The 27026-nt window shown below is 47.0% G+C and overlaps 1 protein-coding gene across 2 annotated transcripts in view; it reads left to right on the top strand.

The window, feature by feature from the left end:
* PKNOX1 (PBX/knotted 1 homeobox 1) overlaps positions 1-27026 on the top strand; it is a 255051-nt gene that overhangs the window by 81028 nt on the left and 146997 nt on the right. For both annotated transcript variants that reach the window (XM_069202965.1, XM_069202964.1), the window contains one exon: positions 14569-14696. In XM_069202965.1, coding sequence (XP_069059066.1) covers positions 14569-14696 — 128 coding nt within the window. The remainder of the gene's footprint in view (positions 1-14568; positions 14697-27026) is intronic.

Raw genomic sequence — 27026 nt, 5'->3', positions numbered from 1 at the left:
GCCATCTGCATTGGCATGGGCAGTCCCAGGTCTGTGTTCCACTATAAAGTCCATTCCCTGTAGGGAGATGGACCACCTCAACAGTTTAGGATTTTCACCTTTCATTTGCATCAGCCATTTGAGAGGTCTGTGGTCAGTTTGAACTAGGAAGTGAGTCCCAAAGAGGTATGGTCTCAGCTTCTTCAGGGACCAAACCACAGCAAAGGCCTCCCTCTCAATGGCACTCCAACGCTGCTCCCTGGGGAGTAACCTCCTGCTAATGAAAGCAACAGGCTGGTCAAGGCCATCATCATTTGTTTGGGACAAAACTGCCCCTATCCCATGTTCAGAGGCATCAGTCTGCACAATGAACTGCTTAGAATAATCTGGAGCTTTTAGAACTGGTGCTGAGCACATTGCCTGTTTCAGGGTGTCAAAGGCCTGTTGGCATTCCACAGTCCAGTTCACTTTCTTGGGCATTTTCTTGGAGGTGAGTTCAGTGAGGGCTGTCACAATGGATCCATATCCCTTCACAAACCTCCTGTAATACCCAGTCAAGCCAAGGAATGCCCTGACTTGAGTCTGGGTTTTTGGAGCTACCCAGTCCAGAATAGTCTGGATCTTGGGTTGGAGTGGCTGAACTTGGCCTCCACCTACAAGGTGGCCCAAGTAAACCACAGTTCCCTGCCCTATCTGGCATTTGGATGCCTTGATAGAGAGGCCTGCAGATTGCAGAGTCTTCAAAACCTTCTTCAGGTGGACCAGGTGATCCTGCCAGGTGGAGCTAAAGACAGCAATATCATCAAGATAAGCTGTGCTAAAGGACTCCAAGCCAGCAAGGACTTGATTCACCAACCTTTGGAAGGTGGCAGGGGCATTCTTTAAACCAAAGGGCATAACAGTAAACTGATAATGCCCATCAGGTGTGGAGAATGCTGTCTTTTCTTTTGCTCCAGGTGCCATTTTTATTTGCCAGTACCCTGCTGTCAAGTCAAAGGTACTTAGAAATTTGGCAGCACCTAATTTATCAATGAGCTCATCAGCTCTTGGAATTGGATGGGCATCTGTCTTGGTGACAGAATTGAGCCCTCTGTAGTCCACACAAAACCTCATCTCTTTCTTTCCATCTTTGGTGTGAGGTTTGGGGACTAAGACAACTGGGCTAGCCCAGGGGCTGTCAGAGCGCTCAATTACTCCCAATTCCAGCATCTTGTGGACTTCCACCTTGATGCTTTCCTTAACATGGTCAGATTGTCTAAAGATTTTGTTCTTGACAGGCATGCTGTCTCCTGTGTCCACATCATGGGTACACAGGTGTGTCTGACCAGGGGTTAAGGAGAAGAGTTCAGGAAACTGTTGTAGAACTCTCCTACAATCAGCTTGCTGTTGGCCAGAGAGGGTGTCTGAGTAGATCACTCCATCTACTGTGCCATCTTTTGGGTCTGATGACAGAAGATCAGGGAGAGGTTCACTCTCTGCCTCCTGATCCTCATCTGTTACCATCAACAGATTCACATCAGCCCTGTCATGGAAGAGCTTAAGGCGGTTCACATGGATCACCCTCTTGGGGCTCCTGCTTGTGCCCAGGTCCACCAAGTAGGTGACCTGACTCTTCCTCTCTAGTACTGGGTAAGGGCCACTCCATTTGTCCTGGAGTGCCCTGGGAGCCACAGGCTCCAGAACCCAGACTTTCTGCCCTGGTTGGAACTCAACCAGTGCAGCCTTTTGGTCATACCAAAACTTCTGGAGCTGTTGGCTGGCCTCAAGGTTTTTGGTTGCCTTTTCCATGTTCTCTGCCATTCTAGAGCGAAGGCCAAGTACATAGTCCACTATGTCCTGTTTAGGCTCATGGAGAGGTCTCTCCCAGCCTTCTTTAACAAGGGCAAGTGGTCCCCTTACAGGATGTCCAAACAGAAGTTCAAAGGGTGAGAATCCTACTCCCTTCTGTGGCACCTCTCTGTAAGCGAAAAGCAGACATGGCAAGAGGACATCCCATCTCCTTTTGAGTTTTTCTGGGAGCCCCATGATCATGCCTTTTAATGTCTTGTTGAATCTCTCAACCAAGCCATTAGTTTGTGGATGGTATGGTGTAGTGAATTTATAAGTCACTCCACACTCATTCCACATGTGCTTTAGGTATGCTGACATGAAGTTGGTACCTCTGTCAGACACCACCTCCTTAGGGAAACCCACTCTGGTAAAGATACCAATGAGGGCCTTGGCTACTGCAGGGGCAGTAGTCGACCTAAGGGGAATAGCTTCAGGATACCTGGTAGCATGATCCACTACTACCAGGATATACATATTTCCTGAGGCTGTGGGAGGTTCTAGTGGACCAACTATGTCCACACCCACTCTTTCAAAGGGCACCCCCACCACTGGAAGTGGAATGAGGGGGGCCTTTGGATGCCCACCTGTCTTACCACTGGCTTGACAGGTGGGGCAGGAGAGGCAAAACTCCTTAACCATGTTGGACATATTGGGCCAGTAGAAGTGGTTGACTAACCTCTCCCACGTCTTGGTTTGTCCCAAATGTCCAGCAAGGGGAATGTCATGGGCCAATGTTAGGATGAACTTCCTGAACAGCTGAGGCACTACCACTCTCCTAGTGGCACCAGGTTTGGGGTCTCTGGCCTCAGTGTACAGGAGTCCATCCTCCCAATAGACCCTATGCGTTCCATTTTTCTTGCCTTTGGACTCTTCAGCAGCTTGCTGCCTAAGGCCTTCAAGAGAGGGACAGGTTTCTTGTCCCTTACACAGCTCCTCCCTTGAGGGTCCCCCTGGGCCTAAGAGCTCAACCTGATAAGGCTCCAGCTCCAAAGGCTCAGTTCCCTCAGAGGGCAGAACTTCTTCCTGAGAAGAGAGGTTCCCTTTCTTTTGCTGTGTTGCAGTTGGTTTCCCAACTGACTTTCCTGTTCTCTTGGTAGGCTGGGCCATTCTTCCAGACTCCAGCTCTACTTGTTCACCCTGTGCCTTGCATTGTGCTCTTGTTTTCACACACACCAGTTCAGGGATGCCCAGCATTGCTGCATGGGTTTTTAGTTCTACCTCAGCCCATGCTGAGGACTCCAGGTCATTTCCAAGCAGACAGTCCACTGGGATATTTGAGGAGACCACCACCTGTTTCAGGCCATTGACCCCTCCCCATTCTAAAGTAACCATTGCCATGGGATGTACTTTTCTCTGATTGTCAGCGTTGGTGACTGTGTAAGTTTTTCCAGTCAGGTATTGGCCAGGGGAAACCAGTTTCTCTGTCACCATGGTGACACTGGCACCTGTATCCCTCAGGCCCTCTATTCTAGTCCCATTAATTAAGAGTTGCTGTCTGTATTTTTGCATGTTAGGCGGCCAGACAGCTAGTGTGGCTAAATCCACCCCACCCTCAGAAACTAGAATAGCTTCAGTGTGGACCCTGATTTGCTCTGGGCACACTGTTGATCCCACTTGGAGACTAGCCATACCAGTGTTACCTGGATGGGAGTTTGGAGTGGAACCTTTCTTGGGACAGGCCTTGTCTCCAGTTTGGTGTCCATGCTGTTTACAGCTATGACACCAGGCCTTTTTGGGATCAAAGTTTTTACCCTTGTACCCATTGTTTTGTGAAGAGGCTCTGGGCCCACCCTCCTGTGCAGGTTTTTGGGGGCCTGTAGAAGACTCTTTACTATTTTTAGTTTTGGTTGTCTCATCACCCTTCCCCTGGGGAGTCTTTGTGACCCCTTTCTTTTGGTCACCTCCTGTTGAAGTCTTGGACACCCTTGTCTTGACCTAATGGTCCGCCTTCTTTCCCAATTCTTGGGGAGAAATTGGTCCTAGGTCTACCAGATGCTGATGCAGTTTATCATTGAAACAATTACTTAACAGGTGTTCTTTCACAAATAAATTGTACAGCCCATCATAATTACTTACACCACTGCCTTGAATCCAACCATCTAGTGTTTTCACTGAGTAGTCAACAAAGTCAACCCAGGTCTGGCTCGAGGATTTTTGAGCCCCCCTGAACCTAATCCTGTACTCCTCAGTGGAGAATCCAAAGCCCTCAATCAGGGTACCCTTCATGAGGTCATAAGATTCTGCATCTTTTCCAGAGAGTGTGAGGAGTCTATCCCTACACTTTCCAGTGAACATTTCCCAAAGGAGAGCACCCCAGTGAGATCTGTTCACTTTTCTGGTTACACAAGCCCTCTCAAAAGCTGTGAACCACTTGGTGATGTCATCACCATCTTCAAATTTTGTCACAATCCCTTTGGGGATTTTTAACATGTCAGGAGAATCTCTGACCCTATTTATATTGCTGCCACCATTGATGGGTCCTAGGCCCATCTCTTGTCTTTCCCTTTCTATGGCTAGGAGCTGTCTCTCTAAAGCCAATCTTTTGGCCATCCTGGCTAACAGGAGGTCATCTTCACTGAGAGCATCCTCAGTGATTTCAGAAATGTGGGACCCTCCTGTGAGGGACTCACTATTTCTGACTAACACAGTTGGAGACAGGACTTGAGGGGTCCTGTTCTCCCTATTTAGGACTGGAGGAGGGACATTGGCCTCCAAGTCACTAATTTCTTCCTCTGTGAGGTCATCATCAGAGGGGTTGGCTTTTTCAAACTCTGCCAACAGCTCCTGGAGCTGAATTTTGGTAGGTCTGGAGCCAATGGTTATTTTTTTGATATTACAGAGAGACCTTAGCTCCCTCATCTTAAGATGGAGGTAAGGTGTGGTGTCGAGTTCCACCACCTGCATCTCTGTATCAGACATTATTCTGCTAAGAGTTGGAATACTTTTTTAAGAATCTAAAACTGTTTCTAGAATCTAATTTCAAACTTTTAACAAACTTTTAAACTCTAAAAGACAATGCTAAACAGGGACTTAACACACAAGGCCCTAGCAGGACTTTTAAGAATTTTGAAAAATTTCAAATTGCAAAAATGAATTTCTAATGACAATTTTGGAATTTGTCGTGTGATCAGGTATTGGCTGAGTAGTCCAGCAAATTCAAAGTCTTGTACCCCACCGCTGATCCACCAATGTAGGAAGTTGGCTCTGTATGTGCTATTTCAAAGTAAGGAATAGCATGCACAGAGTCCAAGGGTTCCCCTTAGAGGTAAAATAGTGGTAAAAAGAGATAATACTAATGCTCTATTTTGTGGTAGTGTGGTCGAGCAGTAGGCTTATCCAAGGAGTAGTGTTAAGCATTTGTTGTACATACACATAGACAATAAATGAGGTACACACACTCAGAGACAAATCCAGCCAATAGGTTTTGTTATAGAGAAATATATTTTCTTAGTTTATTTTAAGAACCACAGGTTCAAATTCTACATGTAATATCTCATTCGAAAGGTATTGCAGGTAAGTACTTTAGGAACTTCAAATCATCAAAATTGCATGTATACTTTTCAAGTTATTCACAAATAGCTGTTTTAAAAGTGGACACTTAGTGCAATTTTCACAGTTCCTAGGGGAGGTAAGTCTTTGTTAGGTTAACCAGGTAAGTAAGACACTTACAGGGCTTAGTTCTTGGTCCAAGGTAGCCCACCGTTGGGGGTTCAGAGCAACCCCAAAGTCACCACACCAGCAGCTCAGGGCCGGTCAGGTGCAGAGTTCAAAGTGGTGCCCAAAACACATAGGCTAGAATGGAGAGAAGGGGGTGCCCCGGTTCCGGTCTGCTTGCAGGTAAGTCTTCGGAGGGCAGACAGGGGGGTTTTGTAGGGCACCGGGGGGGACACAAGTCCACACAGAAATCTCACCCTCAGCAGCGCGGGGGCGGCCGGGTGCAGTGTAGGAACAGGCGTCGGGTTCGCAAGGTTAGTCTATGAGAGATCTCGGGATCTCTTCAGCGCTGCAGGCAGGCAAGGGGGGAATTCCTCGGGGAAACCTCCACTTGGGTAAGGGAGAGGGACTCCTGGGGGCCACTTCTCCAGTGAAAGTCCGGTCCTTCAGGTCCTGGGGGCTGCGGGTGCAGGGTCTCTCCCAGGCGTCGGGACTTTAGGTTCAAAGAGTCGCGGTCAGGGGAAGCCTCGGGATTCCCTCTGCAGGCGGCGCTGTGGGGGCTCAGGGGGGACAGGTTTTGGTACTCACAGTATCAGAGTAGTCCGGGGGTCCCTCCTGAGGTGTTGGATCGCCACCAGCCGAGTCGGGGTCGCCGGGTGCAGTGTTGCAAGTCTCACGCTTCTTGCGGGGAGCTTGCAGGGTTCTTTAAAGCTGCTGGAAACAAAGTTGCAGCTTTTCTTGGAGCAGGTCCGCTGTCCTCGGGAGTTTCTTGTCTTTTCGAAGCAGGGGCAGTCCTCAGAGGATGTCGAGGTCGCTGGTCCCTTTGGAAGGCGTCGCTGGAGCAGGATCTTTGGAAGGCAGGAGACAGGCCGGTGAGTTTCTGGAGCCAAGGCAGTTGTCGTCTTCTGGTCTTCCGCTGCAGGGGTTTTCAGCTAGGCAGTCCTTCTTGTAGTTGCAGGAATCTGATTTTCTAGGGTTCAGGGTAGCCCTTAAATACTAAATTTAAGGGCGTGTTTAGGTCTGGGGGGTTAGTAGCCAATGGCTACTAGCCCTGAGGGTGGGTACACCCTCTTTGTGCCTCCTCCCAAGGGGAGGGGGTCACAATCCTAACCCTATTGGGGGAATCCTCCATCTGCAAGATGGAGGATTTCTAAAAGTTAGAGTCACCTCAGCTCAGGACACCTTAGGGGCTGTCCTGACTGGCCAGTGACTCCTCCTTGTTTTTCTCATTATTTTCTCCGGCCTTGCCGCCAAAAGTGGGGCCTGGCCGGAGGGGGCGGGCAACTCCACTAGCTGGAGTGTCCTGCTGGGTTGGCACAAAGGAGGTGAGCCTTTGAGGCTCACCGCCAGGTGTGACAATTCCTGCCTGGGAGAGGTGTTAGCATCTCCACCCAGTGCAGGCTTTGTTACTGGCCTCAGAGTGACAAAGGCACTCTCCCCATGGGGCCAGCAACATGTCTCGGTTCGTGGCAGGCTGCTAAAACTAGTCAGCCTACACAGATAGTCGGTTAAGTTTCAGGGGGCACCTCTAAGGTGCCCTCTGTGGTGTATTTTACAATAAAATGTACACTGGCATCAGTGTGCATTTATTGTGCTGAGAAGTTTGATACCAAACTTCCCAGTTTTCAGTGTAGCCATTATGGTGCTGTGGAGTTCGTGTTTGACAGACTCCCAGACCATATACTCTTATGGCTACCCTGCACTTACAATGTCTAAGGTTTTGTTTAGACACTGTAGGGGTACCATGCTCATGCACTGGTACCCTCACCTATGGTATAGTGCACCCTGCCTTAGGGCTGTAAGGCCTGCTAGAGGGGTGGCTTATCTATACTGCATAGGCAGTGAGAGGCTGGCATGGCACCCTGAGGGGAGTGCCATGTCGACTTACTCGTTTTGTCCTCACTAGCACACACAAGCTGGCAAGCAGTGTGTCTGTGCTGAGTGAGAGGTCTCCAGGGTGGCATAAGACATGCTGCAGCCCTTAGAGACCTTCCTTGGTATCAGGGCCCTTGGTACTAGAAGTACCAGTTACAAGGGACTTATCTGGATGCCAGGGTCTGCCAATTGTGGATACAAAAGTACAGGTTAGGGAAAGAACACTGGTGCTGGGGCCTGGTTAGCAGGCCTCAGCACACTTCCAATTGTAAACATAGCATCAGCAAAGGCAAAAAGTCAGGGGGCAACCATGCCAAGGAGGCATTTCCTTACAGTAACTATAACTCGCGCCTTTGCCATGCACAGCTAATTACTCCACTTATTACCTCTTGATGAGATCTTGTATGTCATCTTTGATATTTTCACTGCAACATTTGCAATAAAATTATTGAAAAGCAAACTGTGCATGGCAAGGGCACGAGTTCTAGTTACTGGAAAGAACTCTATAACTGCTGTTTTTTTAATGAGTAAATTCAGAACCTAACTATAACGTCCCTGTAACCTTTGTTTTTTTTTCAGCGAATGAATATATAATGTGTTTCTAAATGTGTCTTCCCAAGAAGATGAATTAGTGGTATATATATTATGGAATCACTAGGAGATAGATTTTACTTCTAGTTCACCATCCTAATGTGATCCAGTGTTCTGTTTTGCCTCTGACTGAGAGGGAACAAAGCTAAAGGACGTGAAGAATGCAGCACTCTTAGTCTGAGTAATGGATTTATTAAAGCACTTCCCAGGTTTCAGATACGCAAAAAGAGTAATGTGAGCACTTTGTGTAAATGCAGCAACAGACTTGGAGCTCTTAAAATAATCACAGCAGTGGAATAACAATAATCAAAGAAAATGCAATACATCAACAATATATATATATATATATATATATATATATATATATATATATATATATATATAGTGACTACGTATATTTATGCATACACACAGTAAAGCTAAATATTAAAAATTAGTTCATTAGTAAGTTGTGAAATTCAACCGCTGGTCGTACTAGATTAGTGTTGAAAAAACACGCCAGAGACTGGCCAGATCCCACGGTGTATTTCCAAGAAGACCGAGCTGTACCCTTCTCTACCATTAGCATTCTCAGCCTTGTATAGTCTTATCAATGTTTCATCCCCCACATTATGTTCCCTTACCTGGTGAGAAAAGCGAAAACACGTTAACAAGCTGTGCACTGAAAAATACCTGCGCCATTAACGTGATAGCATTTGAAGTTAAGCAAAGCACAAAATGCAGTCCGTGGTCAAGATGGAGTCGGTGGTTAAATACAGATAGCATTACACTCCACCCTTTGACCAGTGACTTCCATAGCATACTGGTTTAAAAATAACCCTTTTTGGTTTAAACATTGTAAATAGATTAGGTATGCATTGTACACAGCAGCGTAGCATGATTATAAGAGTATCCCGCCTAAAATAGTGTGTAATTGTCCAAAACCAGGTATCCATTTGGGAAACCAGTCCCACCACCATTGGTCCACATCTTGTTTTACTCCTTTAGCCAATTCATGTGAGGTGTCAATATGATACTGAATTGATTTAGGGTAGTCTGACAGGTCAAAGCAGCACATGCCCTCAACTTCTGAGAAACCATGATCGTGCTTTAACAGTAAATAGTCAATGCCCTGTTTTGGAACGTAGCTTTTCAAGTACCTCATGTATCTAGCAGTAACTCAGCTGAAGCGATTTAGTTATGAATGATGTTCTTAACCATTAAACATGACCACTTATTAATAACTAGAGTATCATAAACAGCTAATCCTGGAACTCCTACTATAGAAATGCTTAAACTCATGTATTCTGATTTAGATAATTTAATTTCAGAGTCACAGTCTGCGCTTAATTGAACTGTTTCTCTTGGATTGCGAGTATGTGCAGAGTGAAACGGAAACATCATGAGTCCTAATTATGTAAAGGTACACAGTCCACCAGTTATACTAGCAGGAACGTATTTAAAAGTGGTATTTACACAAGAACAACCATTTCACTGGTAGTTCAACATGCTGTATGTGACTTGTAGCAGTCACAATTTGGAGACAAGACATGCTATTATCCATATTCTTACAATGTTTATCATTTCTATGCTAACACAGTGTTCGTTGTTCCCACAGGATCTCTTGAGGAAACCCCATTGTTGCCTCTAGGGGTACTTGTGCACATTTTCTGATTTGTTTAGAGTCACAAGTTAGGTTATAACACACATCACCGGTGTAATATTGTAAGTAATCAGCTAGGTCAAATCATCCATTACCTCTTGGCAAAACCTACAATATCCGTAGGGATTAAAATGAGATAACACGTCACTTTCTTGAACTGCTCCATATTTGTTGTTGGCATTAAATATCTGCAATAAATCGTTGGCAGGAGTCGGGATAGCCACCAAACAGGTGGAGATGAGATCCACCGTACTTTGCATCGGCGTCATGCAGAAGTCCGACTTGTTGAGTTCGACTCGTGCCAGTTGCGTCCAAACATTTTAAGTCAAGTGCAGTAAAGGTGTTGATTGGCATGGTCGGTCAGTCATTTCAGAGCTGGGGGCTTTTGGTCCCTCTCAACCCCACATGCATGCCCAAAGGGAGACCACGTCGTATGATCTGTAAAAGAGACAAGTATGATCATTCTCGCAAATAACATCCGCTGGCACTTATTCCCATCGCTACTTCCCTGGTTTCATGATTAGCAGGACGTTGTCATTGCCCTTGGCTATGATTTCTGCTGGTTTTAGAGGATGATTTGGGGATTCTACCCACTCCTTTGCACCAGGGTTTTTGTCAGTTGAGCCAAAACCTCCCTCCCCACGCACTGTAGGAAGGGCTGGGGCAGTCCCCTTTTTCACTATTCCTCCATACACTGGGATCATTACAATCTGCGCAATTCTGTCTCCAGATTATATTATCTTGGGTGTGAAATTGTAATTCACAAAAACGTATGATGTTATGGTTTTTAAAAAAGATTTCAGGAATACATCCTCTGCATTTACCACAATCATCTAAAAAGTCAGAGTGCACGCTGCCTAAAGAACCCACTGCCCAAAAGATGAAATGCTAACCCTGCAAAACTAAGTTTGTAGGTGCTTCTTGGAATCTTCATGGTGGGGTGCAGGAGAGGCTGTGGCACAAAGGTCACTGAAGTCCAAAGTCCAGTAAACATTGTACATTAGATTTTGGACAGTGGCTGGTTAGGGGGTCAGTTGATCCTAGATGTCCCTTTATGGTATGATCGCAGGTAAAGCTGCCTGCATCTCAAACATATCTATTTGCAGTGTTGGGAGGGGAGGTGGGGGGGTGATGAGGAGGGGGGGTGGTATCCAAGTGTTAGAGGAGACACATTCAACAGGCACTGGAATGTCAAATGGCCAGTTTACAATTGGCCTTTTTCAGGGTTCTGTGTTGGGGGTTTTAACCTCTATATCAGAAATCACTGTAGCTAGTATCATGATTTCAACTGTTACAGAATCAGGGTAACCGCTCCTCTAGTAGCGAAATCACCACCACAGGCCAGCCGTCCAAGCCAAGATTTCTTATGACTTCCAGGGATGCCTGGATAAGTACGTACATGCAGCGTAAGTGTCTGGGAAGGATCAAGGATTCACCTATCTCGATTGTGAAGCTGATGGACCAGCTCCTCCAGCCAGATGTGGTTAATGGTTGCTGGTCAATTGACTAGGGCATCCTTATTACTCCTGACCTCTCTTAGACTATTTAAATGTCTCCCACACTAGCACTTCCAGTTAATTGGCACTTGGTTGTTGTCCACAGAGCCTTTTGTTTGCTTCCAGCATGTGCCCTCCATCTCCTTTTCTAGGTGGGCAAGTTTGTCCTTCTTTTTCTTTCGTTTCACTAGTCAGCTGCAAGGTGGCTCTGCAGACTTCCAAAGCTTAGCCCAAAGTCTGGTGGGAAGGTGACAGCACCACAGCAGTTCCACCCCTGGTCCTGATTATCATCTTCTCTCTTAGAATCTCTCGGATGTAAGATGAACGCCAGCCTATTTCATTTCTGGAGGAACCTCTGTAATACTATGGAGCCCTGGCTGTTCCTTCAAAGACTGGTTTAGGCTGGCTGGATGCGGTCTGGCTCCAGACGGGGTGGCCATCTCACAAGAGAATGACTATCACAAACAGGAAGTGAGGGAGGCAGAGTCTTCACTTTGGTCAGGGAGCAGGGCTACATCAAAGTGAGCTGGATGGCTGTCTCTTCCCACCCATCAGACACAAGTGATTTTGGGGAGGAGGACAGATGGCTGTGCATAGTTTCCAGTGTCCAAAATGAACATTAGAAAGCAAGCACAAATGTGAATACCTCATTGTGCAGCACAAAGACACCTAGAGTCAAGACGAATCCTGCACCCAGTGATGGTCCAGGATCACTCATGAAACCATACAGTGATGTGTTTCGAAAGTGAGTACAAATAGTGAACGTAAACATTTGTAAAAATGAGACAATAACAAAACCAGATGGTCCTAACACCTTCTGGGCCAAGAAGCAACTCCAAATTATATATTTATAGCTCCCAAGAACAGTTTGGCATTGTGCCTAGTAACTGATATTATGTTGTGAGGGGATACTTAATGTTGGATCTGCAATGTTTGAAATAACTGAACTCACTTGACTACACATATGTACAGGGGCCTTCCTTCAGTGCATGGCATAGACATCATGAGTGCATATGACCACATTTAAGGATGTCTGAAGAGAACTTTGCATGGGAGAGAGCAATCAGGCAGTCCTTTCCAAAGTGGCATGGGTAAAAATACCTTTCCTCCTGACTGGAATGCTTTCTCCTCTTACTGCCAGTCCCTCCTAGATAGGGTGGGGGGGGAGGGGTAGCCACAAACGAAGAGTGCACGTTGAGTGACCACCTCAATATCCGAGTCCAGCTTTGATGTATCTTGATCAGTAAATGGAGCACTGCCAGTGAGCTTGCTGAATTGTTGCATTCACCAGGGGTAAAACATACAAGGTTGGTTAGAAATATGCAGGGCAGCATCGCTTTATCAAGCCAGGCAGAGGACTCTTAGAGGTCATCAAAGGTAGACTTGTTCCTCTCAGCCCAACATCCTAGGGAACTACTGAAGGAGGTCCCTAGTATGTTGGAGTGAGACAAACAATTGTTCTGAAGAATAGAAGTTGAGTATATTGGCTGTAGCACCCTTCCGACTTTAGGAAGGCTATTGCTTCGTTCTGTCTTTTGAATGATCATCACTTAGTTCTGTGGTTTAGATAGACTACCCTAATAGCCCAGTTAATTATCTTGGTTCCTGCTGATCCCACATTTTTCATGGTTTTCACAGATGCGATTGATGGTCAGTCGAGGCACTGCTATAGACACCGCTATTGTTTAGGTATGCACCATAAATTACAGGGGGTTCAAAAAACCTTAATGCTGTACCTGAAAGTAAAAGTAGCACACTTAAACACGAGATTCATTAAGCATCCTAGCACCTTCGGCACTAGAGAACTAACCCCAAATGTGCTTTTTTGCTTCAGAACATGTGCTTCCTTTGTGTATGCACAGATCTTTGTTTCTGCTCCGTCTATGTGGCTTCCTTCGACAGTGTTTTGGAGGCCAGAGCTGGTAAAAGAGCAGGTAAAAGGTGGCCACAGAGGGTTGGTAATATCCAGTGATGATGCCCCTTAAGGATAACACTTGGGCCAGAGCATTGGGAACATCCCAGACCTGCTCTGGCTTGGACCTTTACCCACAGGAGTAAAATCAACGCTCTACCTGCCCGGTGCCCGAAGTAGACAGCAAGCCCTATGCCTGGCCTTTGCAGACGTATGCCCAGTCCTGAGACAGAATGGCACCAAGCAGAGGATCCACTCCTGGCTTTTATTGCCTCTCCTGTACTGATGCACAGGCCTCATCGTTGTCAAATCACACCGAAGAAATTGCTGCCTGAGGGGGACAGTAGTCCTCTGGTGGCCAAGGTGACTTGCCTTCACCCGTCCAGGGAGCTTGCTACCTTTAAAACTCCAAAGTCACCTCTAGCCTTGGAGGACCATCTTTTCTTTCCAAATATGCCGGCTTTCTACCCTGTTGGTCATTCCGAGACCATTTTTGACTGGGTCAGGTAGGAATGCATATCTGTATGTCTGTAATCTTCCATTTTCCAGGTAACGGGCAGAACACTGGAAATGATGTAGAAGTTGGTTTTGATCTTGCAGACTGGACTTGTATTCAAAAATGATCTGTGCTTGCTACTATCCTCATCAACTAGCTACACCAACTTCTGGGAATGAGGCAGGAGATATGTATGTGCCTGGTGGTAAGTCATGAAACAGCAGCCCTCTGCACAAAAGAGACACTCGTCTTGTGTTGCCAAATGTACACCAGCACTCATCAGGTCAGATTCGCAAGGACTCTACTCCTAATACTTTAGGTGACTCATGACAAAATTATGCAGTTACAGGGAGACCTCCTGTGAGCTCAAAGGATTGTCATTCTCACTGGATAGAAAGGATGGGGCTATCCAGAAAAAGGGCGAGGGCATGGTGACATAGCCTTATAAAGCACGTTCAGGTCGTTTGTTCTAAAAGAAGTGGTGCTTGTCTTTTCATATGTGTTCCAGCGATTCTAGCATGTGATGCTGCAGAATGCTCTAATGTGACATTGCCGACACACCATGCAAACCAATTCACTGGATAACTGACCAAAGCTTTCAGTGGTTCCTGCAGGTCTTGAAAGACGGTTGCAAAATATTGGCAACACTTCAGTTGTGCTTCTGTCAACTTCTTTCAAATACTATGCATTTGAAACATTTCTGTGTCATCAGAAGGAGGGCAACAAGGTGCCACTTTGGATTTTGGCCACTGTTTTGAAATATGTTCACATTCAGTAAACAAAATGGAGACATTTAAAGAATTGGTGCGCTCCTTGCAGTAACAGGCTGATGCTGTGTTGGTGGAAAGCTTAGCTGAGGAAGGCAATATGCAAGTTAAGAAAGAAAAAAGCTAACTGAGGAGAACAATATATTTGGTGATTTCTAGCGCCATCGGACAAAGGGAAGAATACCAAAAAGTTGAAGATAAATAAAAGAAACGTATATGGAGATAAAAAGTAAGTAGCTTGTAGCACAGCGTGAACTGTTTTTTGAAACTGTGAATGGAAAGATTGCTTGTATAATTTCATTACATTTTTAAATTCTCTTTTCCAGATGCAAGTAGTGCCTGATTTGAAAACTGAACCAGAGCAGATCGGCTCCGACCCTGCGACCAACACCGTCAGCCCCGTCCACGTCCAGCCACAGACACCCATGGATGCAGACAAAGACTCCATATACAGGTATTCCATGCACACCAGTGAGGCTACGACAACACTAATCAAAGTAGAATAGCAATTACATTTGGTCTAACGGGAAACATGAGCAATGTTCTCTTCTCTGTGCCTCGGATTACCTTTCTTTGTTCTTGCATGATTTTATTACTCGTTGTCACTTAATATCCTAATTATTCTGGAACACAAATTCCTAGCTTTCCCCTTTTGTGTATCTTCTGGTTGTCATAGTCTTGAAATGCAAAATGACCAGTTCTTTGTGTCCTTTTTGGGCTCACTAAAAGACATGCTCATATGAAATAAGGTGTGAGCTTTGGTAGTCGTTCTGATACCTCTGTAGATGACCAAAAATGTGAAAGATAATCAGTTAGGAGGGATTTGCAAACAATAAGTGATTGCAGGTGACTTAAAAAAATGAAGAAAGAGAACAAAGGTGAACCCCTTCTCAGTCGCTCTGCATTAATGAGTGAAATAATGTGAACCCTGGTTCAAATGTTCTTTATCTGATCAACCATTTTCAAAACTACTGGAAGGCGTTTATAAAGTGTACTCTCAATAAATAACATATCCGAGGCACACTTTTAACACTTTTCTTGCATTGCTTAATATCTAAGGACTGCTGGGCTTTGTGAGGTCATGCCAGGCTGATAATAGACTAAAGCTAGAAGCAGGAATTAGCTGAGAGCAGAATGAGAAATAGGACCAGCTCTTCCAGTTGTGAGGTGCCTCGTGATACCCCCTCAGAAGCCCATGCTTCACCAAGACGCATGCTCTCCACCTTATATTGTTTTTTTCCTCCATCTGGTTCTTATGTGTTTTTGAGAGCTCTCTTCTGTTGGACCGAAGTCTACACTTTAATGGCGGAGGATCAGGGCTCAGTTGATGAAAACGTCAAGTTCTGGCGGAGGATCAGGGCTCAGTTGATGAAAACGTCAAGTTCTTCTCTCTACAGTTGACTGTTTCAGAACTGATTTGTGTGAAAAGACTGGAATGAGGTTGCATGAGAATGACTTGTTTGTGGGGGAGGAGAATATACCTTATCATTTGTGCCTTTCATGCAATTCCTATGGTTGGTCCAACATCCGTTCTGCATGTAACCTCTGTCTACCGAGACCGCACCAATAGCACCTGTTTGGCTTATAACACCTTTTGATTGAAAAAGATTGGCACCAAATTGATTTTCAATGGGCACTTTTTTCTGCAATGCACCAAGAATCTACTGTGTGACCGTCCACCACAGTAGTAGAGTAAGTTGCTAGAGCTCACTTGGATGACAAGGGAGGTCCACATGGTAATGTGGAAGCCTTACATGGGCTGCGTCCACAGTATGCCTCTTCTCAAGACTTTGAAGAAAACTCTCCAGGGTCCTCAACAAAACCTGCACCCACTACTAAGACCACACCTTAAGGTTGTAGTATCGACTTAGAAAGCTGGGCACATACTGCACCTTTTCACACAGAGGATATTTCTTCTGGGGTTTGACTTGATCTGAGTCTCAGCTCACCACCAAGGAGCAGACGTCGCAGCTCCATGCCTTGTTTGTGAAACTTTCCTCGAAAAAGCCTGACAGTCGTCACTGCCCACACATATTGGGACTGTTCATTGGTAGAACCCGTCCTTGGACCATGCTTTTATCAATCAGCCTGTCGGGGATTATTTGTCTATGCATTTCCCTGTGACCACCGATGCCATATGTGGTTGTGAAAATGAGGCAAACAAATATGATGAATCAGAATCGCCAACAAGAGGCTTCTGGTGCGTCTAAACCAGTTCACGCAAAACAGAGGGAAGCTGCTGCACCCACATCCCAAGTAAATAAATATTCAGGTTTGGCGCCTCAAATTTTAGAATTTGGATATTTGCACCTCCCAGATCAGTGCATGGAAATCTCGGGGGAAAGTAGGAAATCTGCCACATGAGCATGTTGCGCTGATTAAAGGAAGAGAAGAGATTTGTGTGTTAATGTAGTGGTTTCAAAATGCATTCATTAAAAGTTATAGTACACAACATTGTTTATTACTTATTACACCTGTAAAGTCATGCATGGCCTACTTTTCTATCTTAATGTGTTTAGCAGCAATTGCGTTCTACTTACAAAGTAGGTGTTATCTATTTCCAAAATATTAAACATTAACACATTCATGGAATATTTTAAAAGGAACATTCCCCCTTCCTCAATATCTGTGCCTTAAATGAACCTTAATATTGTTCCAACTAGACAAATTAACTCATCTTTCTCAATACTAATCCACCACTAATCCTTTTTGGTTCCGGAGTAGCGTGCTACTCACTGAAAAGCACTTCGACTACCTTGTCAGGGGTAGTTACCCACCACAGTTTTTGGAAGGTGACTTTACTTGTTTTCCTTGCACAGAGTCAGTGAATTAAAAGCATTTATTCAGGTTCATAAGCATAGGGTTGTCCTCGGGACACATCCATGTTTTTTGCCTAAAGTTATCTTTGCTTTCGAAGTTTCTTTTCACAGCCACAGAAGGCAGCAGTAAGGGCTTTACACATGTGAGGTGGCTGCTCATATACTATATAGATTGTTTACATTCCATTAGAAAATCAAAACAGTTGTTTGGTGCAGTTGCTCAGTCACACCTTGGCAACCCAATCTCAAAGTCGGGAAGAGACAGGTGGATTGTAAAATCCATTCAAATCCACTAAGCTAAGGTCAAGCATACACTACTCTCTACCTAGAACACATTTCACACACACAATGGGAGGCATTATTGCTTCCCTAGTAAACATTTCATTAGCAGGGAATTTCAAACCCTCTACTTGGTCAACTATTCTCACGTTCACTAAACATTACTGTGTGAACATTCAAGCATGCCAAGAGGCACAAGTAGGTCGAACGGTTCTTAAAACATTGTTTCCCATGTGTAGGAAGTTGGCTCTGTATGCACTATTTCAAAGTAAGGAGTAGTATGCACAGAGTCCAAGGGTTCCCCTTAGAGGTAGGATAGTGGCAAAAAGAGATAATACTAATGCTCTATTTTGTGGTAGTGTGGTCGAGCAGTAGGCTCAAAGGAGTACTGTTAAGCATATCTTTTCTTAGTTTATTTTAAGAACCACAGGTTCAAATTTTACATGTAATACTTCAAATGAAAGGTATTGCAGGTAAGTACTTTAGGAACTTTGAATAATCACAATAGCATATATACTTTTCAAATAAATCACATATAGCTATTTTAAAACTAGACACTTAGTGCAATTTTCACAGTTCCTAGGGGGAGTAAGAGTTTGTTAGTTCTTGCAGGTAAGTAAACCACCTACGGGGTTCAAGTTTGGTTCCAAAGTAGCCCACCGTTGGGGGTTCAGAGCAATCCCAAAGTTACCACACCAGCAGCTCAGGGCCGGTCAGGTGCAGAGTTCAAAGTGGTGCCCAAAACGCATAGGCTTCAAGGGAGAAGGGGGTGCCCTGGTTCCAGTCTGCCAGCAGGTAAGTACCCACGTCTTCGGAGGGCAGACCACGGGGGTTTTGTAGGGCACAGAAGGCACAGAAGTTAGCACAGAAAGTACACCCTCAGCAGCACGGGGGCGGCCGGGTGGAGTGTGCAAACATGCGTCGGGTTTCCAATGGAAATCAATGGGAGAGCAAGGGGTCTCTTCAGCGATGCAGGCACCACACCAGCAGCTCAGGGCCGGTCAGGTGCAGAGTTCAAAGTGGTGCCCAAAATGCATAGGCTTCAATGGAGAAGGGGGTGCCCCGGTTCCAGTCTGCCAGCAGGTAAGTACCCGCCGCTTCGGAGGGCAGACCAGGGGGGTTTTGTAGGGCACCGGGGGGGACACAAGTTAGCACAGAAAGTACACCCTCAGCAGCACGGGGGCAGCCGGGTGCAGTGTGCAAACACGCGTCGGGTTTCCAATGGAAATCAATGGGAGACCAAGGGGTCTCTTCAGCGAAGCAGGCAGGCAAGGGGGGGGGGGGCTCCTCGGGGTAGCCACCACCTGGGCAAGGGAGAGGGCCTGCTGGGGGTCACTCCTGCATTGGAGTTCCGATCTTTCAGGTCCTGGGGGCTGCGGGTGCAGAGTCTTTTCCAGGCGTCGGGATCTGGGAGTCAGGCAGTCGCGGTCAGGGGGAGCATCGGGATTCCCTCTGCAGGCGTCGCTGTGGGGGCTCAGGGGGGGCAACTCTGGCTACTCACGGTTTCGTAGTCGCCGGGGAATCCTCCCTGAAGTGTTTTCTCTCCACAAGTCGAGCCGGGGGCGTCGGGTGCAGAGTAGCAAGTCTCACGCTTCCGGCGGGAAACGCAGTTCTTTTGAAGTTGCTTCTTTGGAAACAAAGTTGCAGTCTTGGGTGAACAGAGCCGCTGTCCTCGGGAGTTTCTTGGTCCTTCTAGAGCAGGGCAGTCCTCTGAGGATTCAGAGGTCGCTGGTCCTGGGGAAAGCGTAGCTGGAGCAGTGTCTTTTAGAAGTGGGGAGACAGGCCGGTAGAGCTGGGGCCAAAGCAGTTGGTGTCTCAGTCTTCTCTGCAGGGTTTTTCAGCTCAGCAGTCCTCTTCTTCTTAGGTTGCAGGAATCTGAGTTCCTAGGTTCAGGGGAGCCCTTAAATACTAAATTTAAGGGCGTGTTTAGGTCTGGGGGGTTAGTAGCCAATGGCTACTAGCCCTGAGGGTGGGTACACCCTCTTTGTGCCTCCTCCCAAGGGGAGGGGGTCACATTCCTATCCCTATTGGGGGAATGCTCCAACTGCAAGATGGAGGATTTATAAAAGTCAGAGTCACCTCAGCTCAGGACACCTTAGGGGCTGTCCTGACTGGCCAGTGACTCCTCCTTGTTTTTCTCATTATCTCCTCCGGCCTTGCCGCCAAAAGTGGGGCCGTGGCCGGAGGGGGCGGGCAACTCCACTAGCTGGAGTGCCCTGTGGTGCTGTAACAAAGGGGGTGAGCCTTTGAGGCTCACCGCCAGGTGTTACAGTCCTGCAAGGGGGAGGTGATAAGCATCTCCACCCAGTACAGGCTTTGTTATTAGCCACAGAGTGACAAAGGCACTCTCCCCATGTGGCCAGCAACATGTCTCGAGTGTGGCAGGCTGCTAAAACCAGTCAGCCTACACGGGTAGTTGGTTAAGGTTTCAGGGGGCACCTCTAAGGTGCCCTCTGGGGTGTATGTTACAATAAAATGTACACTGGCATCAGTATGCATTTATTGTGCTGAGAAGTTTGATACCAAACTTCCCAGTTTTCAGTGTAGCCATTATGGTGCTGTGGAGTTCGTGTTTGACAGACTCCCAGACCATATACTCTTATGGCTACCCTGCACTTACAATGTCTAAGGTTTTGCTTAGACACTGTAGGGGCACAGTGCTCATGCACTGGTGCCCTCACCTATGGTATAGTGCACCCTGCCTTAGGGCTGTAAGGCCTGCTAGAGGGGTGACTTATCTATACTGCATAGGCAGTGTGAGGTTGGCATGGCACCCTGAGGGGAGTGCCATGTCGACTTACTTGTTTTGTCCTCACCAGCACACACAAGCTGGCAAGCAGTGTGTCTGTGCTGAGTGAGGGGTCCCCAGGGTGGCATAAGACATGCTGCAGCCCTTAGAGACCTTCCCTGGCATCAGGGCCCTTGGTACCAGGGGTGCCAGTTACAAGGGACTTACCTGGATGCCAGGGTGTGCCAATTGTGTAAACAAAAGTACAAGTTAGGGAAAGAACACTGGTACTGGGGCCTGGTTAGCAGGCCTCAGCACACTTTCAAATCAAAACATAGCATCAGCAAAGGCAAAAAGTCAGGGGGTAACCATGCCAAGGAGGCATTTCCTTACACCATGTGTTCATCATCTGCTGACAAGCCAGCCCTTTTCAGAATGGATACTGGTTTTCAGTCTGCGCAAAGCATGTGATCTACAAATACACATGAAAGGTATTTACCTGTAGTGGTTTTGATTTAATGTGCCCCTAACAACCTGCCCTGATGCGAGTTAGCTAACAGATGTGACATAAATGTCTTCATATTATTTGTACTTACTGCAGTTCACAGGCGTTATACTGTTTTGCACCTTTATTCTCACAATTGGTTTTGGAAATCACATTATAAATGGAAGTCTTATTCCTGGAGCAGTAAGGGTTTCATGGGAATTTTCATGAGTCACTTCAAAACTGAAAGAACTCCTCCAAGGAAAGACATATTGGGGGTCATTATGACCCCAGCAGACGGTGGAACACTGGCGGTAATACCGCCAACTAGCTGGCGGTGTTCCGCTGGTGTACTATGACCGTGGCGCATTTGCCACGATCATACCGCTGGTCCCGCCAGGACACCGCCAGGCTGCAGACGGGCAGTCGTAATCCACCAGGGCAGCACTGCAAGCAGCACTGCCCTGGGGGTTATGAGTCCCCAACTGTCAGCCTGTCTGTGGCGGTAAACACCGCCATGGAAAGGTTGGCGGTAAGGGGGACTCGGGGTGCCCCTGGGGCCCCTGCACTGCCCATGCACTTGGCATGGACAGTGCAGGGGTCCTCAGGCACAGCCCCATCATGCATTTCACTGCTCGAATTACGGGCAGTGAAACGCGCGACGGGTGGTGCTGCACCCGCGGCACATCAACATTGCCGCCGGCTCTATTACAAGCCGGCTTCAATGTTGATGTGACTTTTCCGCTGGGCCAGCGGGTGGAAACGCTGTTTCCGTCTGCTGGCCCAGCGGAAAAGTCATAATACGGTGTCACGCATACTGCCAGCACTGGTGGTATGTTGGCGCCCATGGCTTCAGCGGTCTTTTGTCAAGACTGTCAAAGTCGTAATGAGGGCCATTATGTTCCAAGACGGCTGGAGTGCACAGAGCATGTGAAACAATAGCACTGCAAGCTGCAAACCATTTGTACAAGTGGCTTTTTCCTTACTCCTGTTCAGTGTAACAACGGTCCAGGGCACCACTTACACCAACACAGATAATTTTTCAGGGTACTAGGAGGAGGCACCAAAATCTTACCCTCCTCCATTCTGAAATGAGAGCCCCACAAAGTTGGTTGGATTTAGTACTGAAGCTGAGAATTAGAGTAGACAGTCTAGCCAGATAAAGAGTGAATACAGGATGATGGTACTGGAAGCCCGCTGCATGCAACACCAAGTGAGAGAAGCTTTAACCGACAGAAAAGGAACCGTCAGTGCATTGATAACAAGGGGAAAGACAATAACAACATTTCACTTACATTTGGATATTGTACAGCAACAGTGGAGATACCCAAAAACTCAAACTGAAAAAGTTCAGGTACTGCAGAGATATTCCAATCCATGAATAAGAGAAACAGTGGCACTGCCCAGTGAGTAATACCAGATACTTAACCAGTTGCCCCAGACCTGTGCACAGCAAGTAAACCTGAGAATGAGGAGCAAGGAAAAGCAGGAAGGAAGGGAATAAGATTACACAGAGACTAAACACTGGGTTGTAGGCATCAAGGAAGCTGAGTTGAGCAAATGGAAGGATGGAAATACCGGAGTGAAAGACGTAGAGATTGTAAGGAAATGCCTCCTTGGCATGGTTGCCCCCTGACTTTTTGCCTTTGCTGATGCTATGTTTTGAATTGAAAGTGTGCTGAGGCCTGCTAACCAGGCCCCAGCACCAGTGTTCTTTCCCTAACCTGTACCTTTGTATCCACAATTGGCACACCCTGGCATCCAGATAAGTCCCTTGTAACTGGTACCCCTAGTACCAAGGGCCCTGATGCCAGGAAAGGTCTCTAAGGGCTGCAGCATGTCTTATGCCACCCTAGAGACCCCTCACTCAGCACAGACACACTGCTTGCCAGGTTGTGTGTGCTAGTGAGAACAAAATGAGTAAGTCGACATGGCACTCCCCTAAGGGTGCCATGCCAGCCTCTCACTGCCTATGCAGTATAGGTAAGACACCCCTCTAGCAGGCCTTACAGCCCTAAGGCAGGGTGCACTATACCATAGGTGAGGGCACCAGTGCATTAGCACTGTGCCCCTACAGTGTCTAAGCCAAACCTTAGACATTGTAAGTTCAGGGTAGCCATAAGAGTATATGGTCTGGGAGTCTGTAAAACACGAACTCCACAGCACCATAATGGCTACACTGAAAACTGGGAAGTTTGGTATCAAACTTCTCAGCACAATAAATGCACACTGATGCCAGTGTACATTTTATTGTAAAACACACCCCAGAGGGCACCTTAGAGGTGCCCCCTGAAATTGTATCCAACTATCTGTGTAGGCTGACTGGTTCCAGCAGCCTGCCACGCTAGAGACATGTTGCTGGCCCCATGGGGAGAGTGCCTTTGTCACTCTGAGCCCAGTAACAAAGCCTGCACTGGGTGGAGATGCTAACACCTCCCCCAGGCAGGAGCTGTAACACCTGGCGGTGAGCCTCAAAGGCTCACCCCTTTGTTACAGCACCGCAGGACACTCCAGCTAGTGGAGTTGCCCGCCCCCTCCGGCCACGGCCCCCACTTTTGGCGGCAAGGCCGGAGGAAACAAAGAAAACAACAAGGAGGAGTCACTGGCCAGTCAGGACAGCCCCTAAGGTGTCCTGAGCTGAAGTGACTCTAACTTTTAGAAATCCTCCATCTTGCAGATGGAGGATTCCCCCAATAGGATTAGGGATGTGACCCCCTCCCCTTGGGAGGAGGCACAAAGAGGGTGTACTCACCCTCAGGGCTAGTAGCCATTGGCTACTAACCCCCAGACCTAAACATGCCCTTAAATTTAGTATTTAAGGGCTCCCCTGAACCTAAGATGGAGATTCCTGCAACTTACCTGAAGAAGAAGACTGCTGAGCTGAAAACCCCTGCAGAGGAAGAACAGAAGACACCAACTGCTTTGGCCCCAGTCCTACCGGCCTGTCTCCTGCCTTCCAAAAGAAACCTGCTCCAGCGACGCTTTCCAAGGGACCAGCGACCTCTGAATCCTCTGAGGACTGCCCCGCTTCAAGAAAGACTAGAAACTCCTGAGGACCGCGGCACTGCTCCAAAAGAACTGCAACTTTGTTTCAAGTAGCAGATTTAAAGACCCCTGCAACTCCCCGCAAGAAGCGTGAGACTTGCAACACTGCACCCGGCGACCCCGACTCGACTGGTGGAGAACAAACAGCTCAGGGAGGACCCTCCGGCGACTCTACGACTGTGAGTAACCAAAGTTGTCCCCCCTGAGCCCCCACAGCGACGCCTGCAGAGGGAATCCCGAGGCTCCCCCTGACCGCGACTGCCTAAAACTCCATTTCCCGACGGCTGGAAAAGACCCTGCACCCGCAGCCCCCAGCACCTAAAGGAACGGAACTCCTGTGCAGGAGTGGCCCCCAGGAAGCCCTCTCCCTTGCCCAGGTGGTGGCTACCCCGAGGAGCCCCCCCCTTGCCTGCCTGCATCGCTGAAGAGACCTCTTGGTCTCCCATTGAAAACTAAAGGAAACCCGACGCTTGTTTGCACACTGCACCCGGCCGCCCCCGCGCTGCTGAGGGTGTACTTTTTGTGTGGACTTGTGTCCCCCACGGTGCCCTACAAAACCCCCCTGGTCTGCCCTCCGAAGACGCGGGTAGTTACCTGCTGGCAGACTGGAACCGGGCACCCCCTTCTCTCCATTGAAGCCTATGTGTTTTGGGCACCTCTTTGACCTTTGCACCTGACCGGCCCTGAGCTGCTGGTGTGATAACTTTGGGGTTGCTCTGAACCCCCAACGGTGGGCTACCTTGGTCCAAGAACTGAAACCTGTAAGTGACTTACTTACCTGTGAAATCTAACAAAACTTTACCTCCCCCAGGAACTGTGAAAATTGCACTGTGTCCACTTTTAAAACAGCTTATTGTGTTTTATGTAAAAAGTATACATGCTAAAGTAATGATTCAAAGTTCCTAGAGTACTTACCTGCAATACCTTTCAAATGAGATATTACATGTAAAATTTGAACCTGTGGTTCTTAAAATAAACTAAGAAAATATATTTTTCTATAACAAAACCTATTGGCTGGATTTGTCTCTGAGTGTGTGTTCCTCATTTATTGCCTGTGTGTATGTACAACAAATGCTTAACACTACTCCTTTGATAAGCCTACTGCTCGACCACACTACCACAAAATAGAGCATTAGTATTATCTCTTTTTGCCACTATCTTACCTCTAAGGGGAACCCTTGGACTCTGTGCATGCTATTCCCTACTTTGAAATAGCACATACAGAGCCAACTTCCTACATTGGTGGCAGCGGTGGGATACAAGACTTTGCATTTGCTGGACTACTCAGCCAATACCTGATCACACGACAAATTCCAAACATTTTCATTAGAAATTGATTTTTGCCATTTGAAATTTTTCTAAATTCTTTAAAGTCCTGCTAGGGCCTTGTGTTAGTCCCTGTTAGCATTTCTTTTAGAGTTTAAAAGTTTGTAAAAGTTTGAATTAGAACCTAGAACTAGTTTTAGATTCTTAAAAAGTATTCCAACTTTTAGAAGCATAATGTCTAGCACAGATGTGAATATGGTGGAACTCGACACCACACCTTACCTCCATCTCCAGATGAGAGAGCTAAGGTCACTCTGTAAACTAAAGAAAATAGCAATGGGCTCCAGACCTACCAAACTACAGCTCCAGGAGCTGTTGGCAGAGTATGAAAGAGCCAACCCCTCTGTGGATGGCAACACAGATGAAGATGATAGTGAACTGGAGGAAGATTCTCCGCTACCAGTCCTATCTAGGGAGGACAGGGCTTCTCAAGCCCTGACTCCAAAAATAATAGTCAGAGATGCTGGCTCCCTCACAGGAGGGACCAGCAGCTCTGAAATCACTGAGGATAACTCCAGTGAAGAGGACATCCAGTTAGCCAGGATGGCCAAAAGATTGGCTTTGGAAAGACAGATCCTAGCCATAGAAAGGGAAAGACAAGAGATGGGCCTAGGACCCATCAATGGCAACAACATAAATAGGGTCAGAGATTCTCCTGACATGTTGAAAATCCCCAAAGGGATTGTAACTAAATATGAAGATGGTGATGACATCACCAAATGGTTCACAGCTTTTGAGAGGGCTTGTGTAACCAGAAAAGTGAACAAATCTCACTGGGGTGCTCTCCTTTGGGAAATGTTCACAGGAAAGTGTAGGGATAGACTCCTCACACTCTCTGGAAAAGATGCAGAATCTCATGACCTCATGAAGGGAACCCTGATTGAGGGCTTTGGATTCTCCACTGAGGAGTATAGGATTAGATTCAGGGGGGCTCAAAAATCCTCGAGCCAGACCTGGGTTGACTTTGTAGACTACTCAGTAAAAACACTAGATGGTTGGATTCAAGGCAGTGGTGTAAGTAATTATAATGGGCTGTACAATTTATTTGTGAAAGAACTCCTATTAAGTAATTGTTTCAATGATAAACTGCATCAGCATCTGGTAGACCTAGGACCAATTTCTCCCCAAGAATTGGGAAAGAAGGCGGACCATTGGGTCAAGACTAGGGTGTCCAAAACTTCCACAGGGGGTGACCAAAAGAAAGGGGTCACAAAACCTCCCCAGGGGAAAGGTGGTGAGACAGCCAAAAACAAAAATAGTAAAGAGTCTTCTACAGGCCCCCAAAAACCTGCACAGGAGGGTGGGCCCAGAGCCTCTTCACAAAACAATTCTGGGTACAAGGGTAAAAACTTTGATCCCAAAAAGGCCTGGTGTCGTAGCTGTAGTCAGTCTGGACACCAAACTGGAGACAAGGCCTGTCCCAGGAAAAATACCACTTCAAACTCCACTCCAGCTAACACTGGAATGGCTAGTCTCCAAGTGGGATCAACAGTGTGCCCAGAGCAAATCAGGTGTCACACTGAAGCTACATTAGTCTCTGAGGGTGGGGTGGATTTAGCCACACTGGCTGCCTGGCCCCCTAACATGCAAAAATACAGGCAGCAGCTCTTAATTAATGGGACAAGTGTAGAGGGCCTGAGGGATACAGGTGCCAGTGTCACTATGGTGACAGAGAAACTGGTTTCCCCTGGCCAATACCTGACTGGACAAACCTATCCAGTCACCAATGCTGACAATCAAACTAAAGTGCATCCCATGGCAATGGTAACTTTAGAGTGAGGAGGGGTCAATGGCCTGAAACAGGTGGTGGTCTCCTCGAATATCCCAGTAGACTGTTTGCTTGGAAATTACCTGGAGTCCTCAGCATGGGCTGAGGTAGAACTGAAAACCCATGCAGCCATGCTGGGTATCCCTGAACTGGTGTGTGTCAAGACAAGGGCACAGTGCAAGGCACATGGTGAAAAAGTAGAGCTGGAGTCTGGAAGAATGGCCCAGCCTACCAAGAGAAAAGGAAAGTCAGCTGGGAAACCAACTGCAACACAACACCAAAAAGAGAACCTCTCTTCTCAGGAAGAAGTTCTGCCCTCTGAGGGAACTGAGCCT

This window comes from Pleurodeles waltl, chromosome 8 (assembly GCF_031143425.1).
Source record: "Pleurodeles waltl isolate 20211129_DDA chromosome 8, aPleWal1.hap1.20221129, whole genome shotgun sequence".
Classification (NCBI taxonomy): domain Eukaryota; kingdom Metazoa; phylum Chordata; class Amphibia; order Caudata; family Salamandridae; genus Pleurodeles; species Pleurodeles waltl.
Note: the sequence above shows the minus strand (reverse complement) of the source record. Positions and strands in the feature narration are given on the sequence as shown.